This window comes from Elephantulus edwardii, unplaced genomic scaffold (assembly GCF_000299155.1).
Source record: "Elephantulus edwardii isolate Elephantulus edwardi_28Jun2011 unplaced genomic scaffold, EleEdw1.0 scaffold00084, whole genome shotgun sequence".
NCBI classification, from domain to species: Eukaryota; Metazoa; Chordata; class Mammalia; order Macroscelidea; family Macroscelididae; genus Elephantulus; species Elephantulus edwardii.
Genome location: NW_006399834.1, coordinates 357232 through 363452, shown reverse-complemented (window position 1 = coordinate 363452; position 6221 = coordinate 357232). Strand labels below are relative to the sequence as shown.

At 44.9% G+C, this 6221-nt stretch overlaps 1 protein-coding gene across 1 annotated transcript; it reads left to right on the top strand.

Moving 5' to 3' along the window:
• Window positions 1-1531: 1531 nt before the first annotated feature.
• Window positions 1532-4822, top strand: LOC102860651 (granzyme H-like). Its single transcript, XM_006889990.1, has 5 exons — window positions 1532-1583; window positions 2719-2848; window positions 3304-3439; window positions 3627-3884; window positions 4661-4822. Exons 1-5 carry the CDS (start codon window positions 1532-1534, stop codon window positions 4820-4822), a joined length of 738 nt encoding a protein of 245 aa, XP_006890052.1.
• Window positions 4823-6221: the final 1399 nt, after the last annotated feature.

Here is a 6221-nt window from a genome sequence, read left to right as displayed (position 1 = left end):
TCCCACCACCCCAAGTACACTCCACTATGCAACCTTAATTCTGGACTCTTGTGATAACCATAATACCCTATCATATATTGCTTTTAAATTATTCTCTCCCTCATCTCTTTCAATGTAGTATAATTTATCTAGTTTTTCTCAGTCTTATCCCAACCCTGATGTCAGTCCCATTCTACAATAGTGGCACCATGCAGTATTTGTCCTTTTGTGATTGAGATATTTCACTCAGTATAATGTCCTCCAGGGTCACCCATTTTGAATAATATTGCATGAGTTCCTTGTTTTTCAATGCAGCATAGTATTCCATCATGTGAATATACCACAGCTTCTCTATCCATTTGTTTGTTGATGGGCACCTGAGTTGTTTTCAACTCCTTGCTATTGGGAACAAAGCCGCAATAAACCTGGGTGTGCATATCTGCTTGGATGTCGGTTATGGTTTCTTTAGGGTATATTCCCAGTATTGGAATTGCTGGGTCAAATGGTATCTCTATTTGCAACTTTTTGGGAAAGTGCCACATCACTTTCCACAGTGGTTGCACCATTATACACTTCCACCAACAGTGAATAAGGGTTCCAGTTTCTCCACAACCTCGTCAACATTTGTTGCTTGCTGTTCTGTTAAATTTTGCTATTCTGACTGGGATGAGATGATATATCTCATAGTTGTTTTGTAAACCTATTCTTAAGATGATGTCTAAATTCAGGGGAGATAGTCTCAAAATTATATTTTAGCTCTTGTTTTGAATTTCTTCAGCCTCAATTTGAACCTATACATAAGTAACTGATAGTCTGTTCCACAATCAGCACCTGGCCTGATTTTGAATGCTGACATTGAGTTTCTCAAACGATTCCTTCAAACAGATATACGTAATCTCATTCCTATACAGTCCTTCAGGTGAGTTCATGTCTAAAGTCACTGCATTTTTTAAGAAAAGGTATTTGTGATAAATAAATTCAATTGAATGTACAAAATTCAATCATTCTATTTCCAGCCTTAATTCTGTCACCAAATTCATACTTTACAACTATCATTTATTAATCATTATTCCCAATTTTTACATTCTAGTCACCAATAATTATTAACACACCTTGATTGCATGTTTGGTCAATTTTGTACTGCAGAATTTGGTAAAAAATCTTCAATTTCCTCCTCTGTTAAGACTAATTGCCTTCACAGCACGGAAATAAAAGCATGAGTTTCTATCACTGGGAATAGTGGTTTCAAGATTCTAGCACCTCTGTTGAGTAGACTACAAGTTATAACCCCCCACCTCGTACCACTGACCTCTATTCTGAGTCATCAGCTGTGTACACACATGTGGTAATCACCTGATTCTCCCACAATCACCCAAAGAAGGTCATCTGGCAGAGATGAAGGGTGATGAGTGGGAGGACAGCTTTTGCAGAAAACCTTTTATAATGAATCACCACAAGACCAGGACCCACCTCCAACTCTTTCTTCTCTTGGTGGCTAAAAGCAAGTGAAAAAGAAACATCTGCCCTTCTGTTTGGCAGTCTTCCTAGAAGGATGCAATTGTTCCTGCTCCTGTCAATCTTTCTGGTCTCTGGGGCAGAGACAGGTGAGTCACCCTCCTCCTCATTCCTTTTAGGCTCAGCCTCTTCCCAGGGTACTGATATCATCTTCCTTCTGTGCGTTCCTGATCCTTCCACCAACAGGACCTCTCACCTTAGTCCCTATTTCAGTCTCACCACAGGCCCCTGAGTATGATACTAGATAAGCTCTCAGCAAGTGCCTCCAAGTTGGTTTTCAGAGGCTATAAATCTAGCAGGAGAAGATTGGCCATATTCAGCTGGTGATTTCAAACTGTTTGGCATCACAACTCCTTGCCTTTTAGATCAGCAGAGTTCCTGTAGTGGCAGGTAGAGCAGGAAAGATGCCTATTCTTAACAAGGGGCTGGTCCTACAATTGTCACCTGGAAGGTTGCACTTTCCTAGAAGACCATGGCAATGGGTGGGAAACCAGAAAAAAAGGAAGACAAAAATTTCAAGAACGATTTTTGTTTCTATACTTGAGATGAGACAAATGCTTTCCTCACCCTCCTGACTGACAGAGAAGCCCAGATTTCAGCTGACCTTGGGACTGGTGAGGCCTCTGCCCCATCACACCATTTACTTTGCTCGGACCCCTCAGTCATTCTCACCAACTCTGCCTTTCTTCTCAGGTCTCAGCAGCTTTGTCCTTTTTCGGAATGGGCTCAACTTCTCCACTTTTCCACACTCCCACCAGCACTACTCCCAGAAACCCTAACCCGGTAATTGGGGAACATTCCTTCATGTATCCAATAAATTTTTACTAGGCATCCACTTTTTCAGGCTGTAGGAAATAGGATAAAACACTGTCTATATCCCTAAACTTATGGCCTGGATATTGGAAAGCAGCATTTTCCTAAGCATCACAGGACTCATAAGGGTCTTAGAAATCCCCTTAGTACAAACAACAACAACAACAACAAAAGAGGAATTTTTCCAAAGTTTTTAGGACTTTGGAGCTTCTAGAAAGCCATGCTTGTCTCCAACCTTGTAGAAAAGAAAGATTACAACTAGGGAGTGCCCTTCTCTTATTCTAAGAAGCAAGCTGAGGCCTCTCAACCCACTAGCCCCACTCAGGCCACCCAAGGTTCACACGTGCCCAGTAGTTTTGGAGCTAGCAGGGACCTGCCCAGGGAACTCAGCAGAACAGACTTCTCCTTCAGGGAAGATCATCGGGGGACATGAAGCCAAGCCCCACTCCCGCCCTTATATGGCATTTATTAAGAAGACAAAGTGTGGTGGCTTCCTGATCCAAAAGGACTTTGTGCTGACAGCTGCTCACTGTAATGAAGGGTAAGGAACAATGACCAGCCCCCATTCCCTGGGAAAACCTGCCTACTTCCCCAAATGCTCCCAGAACCCCCCATAACATAAAGGTAAGAGTGCGGAGAGAGTGTGAAAGGAGAGGCGATGTTGTAGGGAAAGGAGGAGAACAGTACCAAGCTGACAAAGTGGGCCATATTTTGAAGTAAGAGCATGCATTTGGGTCAAAATGAAAAACAAAAAAAAGATCTTGAATGTTTTATCAAGGGTGATTGATCCCTAAAAGCCACTGGAACATTCACCAATGGCCCCAGCATCCCATCTGGGCTACAGGAAGCAGAAAGTACAGTAAACTCAGGCCCAGGTCTGTCACCTGCCTTTCCCTTCAGCTACAGCCCTGCTCTGACCCAGCTGTCAGTGCTCTCCCCAGCTTCTGGGTTACAACTCTTGTGACTCCTCCCTTACCCATTCTGCTCTTTATGCAGTGGTCTAGTTGTCACCCTGGGGGCCCATGACATCAAAGAGACGGAAGATACCCAGCAGCGCATCCTTGTGAAAAACAGCATCCCCCACCCAGACTATAATAGGAGGTTTTATTCCAATGACATCATGCTGCTACAGGTAGGATACACATCTCTGTTGCTTTTGGTCTTTTAGATCCAGGCTGTTTTTCCTCCCACTATGATCCATGCCCTTTTCGACTTGGCTGCTTGTCTGGACTTAAAGAAGCAGCAACAAAGGGCAGCTCATTAGAGTCAGCAGGTCCTGCAGGCTTTTATTGACTAAGACTTTGTTGTTTTCCCCTCAGCTGAGTACAGAGGCCAAACTGACAGCATTTGTGCGCACTCTGCCCCTGCCGAGTAGAAAGGCCCGTGTGAGGCCGGGGCAAGTGTGCAGTGTGGCTGGCTGGGGCCAGACCTCATTGAATAAAGGAACAAGCAAGCTGCATGAGGTGGACCTGATCATGCAGGAGGACCAGGAATGTAAGTGCTTCTACCCCAAGCACTACAACAATACCTCCCAGTTGTGTGCAGGAGACCCAAAGAAAAAGATGGCTTCTTTCAAGGTGAGATTTAGCATTTATCTGGTCTGACTTTGGGGAGAAGGATGTTTCAGGAAGATCTGGGACATGAAGACCCTAGTTAGACACCTTGATCCACTTTCCCGGGGTAAGAAGAGGGGAGTAGCCAAGTTAGGGAGTCATTCAGAACTCTGGTAGCTGGCCAGTGGTGAATCTGAATAGTGCTCTTTCAGAAAGAAAAAGTTGCAACTTCCTGCCCTACCTTAAAAGTACTTGGATGGCCCAAATATTTAGTGACTAGCTACTAACCTAAGGGTTGGTAGTTTGAATTTACCCAGAGGTGTAAAGATTATAGCAAAGAAAATGCAATGAACAATTTGACTTTGGAACATATGTGATGACTATGAACTGGAATGATATGACAACCAGTTTGGGTTCTTAAGAAGGGCTGTGAGGTGTTTTTCATACCCCAGGGGATGTATGCTAGCAAGCAAATCTACTCTAGCATGGAATAAGTAAAAACAGTAAGTCAAGACCTAGCACCCACACTGTTTAATATACTGTCTTCCCTCAGCCACTTGCCTAACCTTCTTTCTGTAAGTGATAGCCTGGAACCAAAGATTCCACAGAACCTTAGAAAGGAAGAAGATAGGTCACAGCTTGTAGTGAGATAAAGCAACAATAACGTCAAAGTCAGAATTTAGCAGCTGATGGTGCCCAGAGAGACTTCTCACCTCATGGAAGGCAGCCTTTTCCCAGAATGTGGAGGGAAGCAGGACCAACGGAAGAACAAGCTCAGCCCTTCATTTCTCTGTTCCCAGGGAGACTCTGGAGGTCCCCTCATATGCAACAAAGTGGCCCAGGGCATTGTCTCCTATGGAAATAAAGAAGGGAATCCTCCACGGGTCTTCACCAAAATCTCAAGTTTCCTGCCCTGGATAAAGAAAACCATAAAACGCCTCCAACTGGAAGAGTCACCCTGAGCCCCTCTGTGCCTCTATGCTTGACCTTCTGACCTACATGGCCCAAACCTTAATAAACAATTCTCTTCACTGAGAGAAAAGGATTGTGTCTTCACTATTCATTGGCCTTCTTTAGTAGGCCCTAACTCTGGGCCAGCAAACATAGGACTTTGAGTCCTTCTTCCCTCCATCCTCCCACCACATTCGCAAACATTAGGGAAAGTGGTTATCTGGCTCCTTTTTACCCTTTCTGCAAGGCTAAGGCAAAACACCCTTAGTGCAAAATCCAAACCTTTCTGCATCTGTGCTCAAGTGAGCTTCTCAGTTATCAGTGCTACACAGCAGAGAAGAAGGGGCTGCTTTGAGGGTTCTGGAGTCCTCGTTGCCCATCATGAGGCTCAGAGAAGAACAAGAATCACACAATCAAGGAATCTGGTAGCTTTAAAAGGAAGAGGTCCTTAATAAGTTTCTATTCTCCCCTAGGATTAATTTCCCTTTTTCCTTCTCTGCCCTATTCTGAGGCCAAGGCCTAAGTCAGCCTTTAGTCTTCTGGTTATCCATTCACTTCCATCTCTGCTTACCACTGAAAGTGTTCAAAGTCCACCAATTCTTTTCTCCTCCAGACCACCCTCACTTTAACTGGCCACCTTTTCATCTCCCCATAAAGGAATCCCCGTGACCTATGTGGTTCCAGCAGGGCGTTATCACTGAGAGGTGAGTCCAGTTCACTCTACAGCAGAGAAGGGCCTTGGAGAGGCTGGTACCAGGCAGGAACATGGGAGGACAGGCTTGGTAGAATCCCTTTCCAAAAACCTTGGCCCCAACTCTCACTGAGTAGGACCGACTCAACCTCCATCCACTCAATACCCAGCCCAGTAGACCCTATAAACTCAGGGTCCATTGGTCACCTAGTTACTCAGTAGGCTGAATCTTTCAGCCTGCCCCTTTTACTCATTACTTGCCTATAGGCCAATAAACTTTAATGATGATCTCAATTCAACTCACTGCCCTCCAGTAAAAACAAGCTCCTACCAGTGGAATTGTCTGCTGCCTCTACCTTCTTTAGAGTTTATGCAGCCTAGGTCTATGTGGCAAATCGTTGTTGTTGCTGTTGTTATGTGCCGTCGAGTCGCTTGCGACTCATAGCAACCCTCTGTACAAGAGCCCTAAACTCCGCCCTGTCCTGTGCCAATCGCACTGTCTGCGACACTCCCATTCCGATTATCCCAGTCACTGAATCAATCCACCTCATAGAGGGCCTTCCTCTCCTGTGCCGTCCTTCCACCCTCCCAAGCATGATGTCCCTCTCCAAAGACCAGTCTCTCTTCACAACATGTCCAAAGTATGTTAGACGGAGCCTCAGAATCCTTGCCTCCAAGGAGCCACCCGGTTTAACCCTTTCCAGGACAAATCTGTTTGT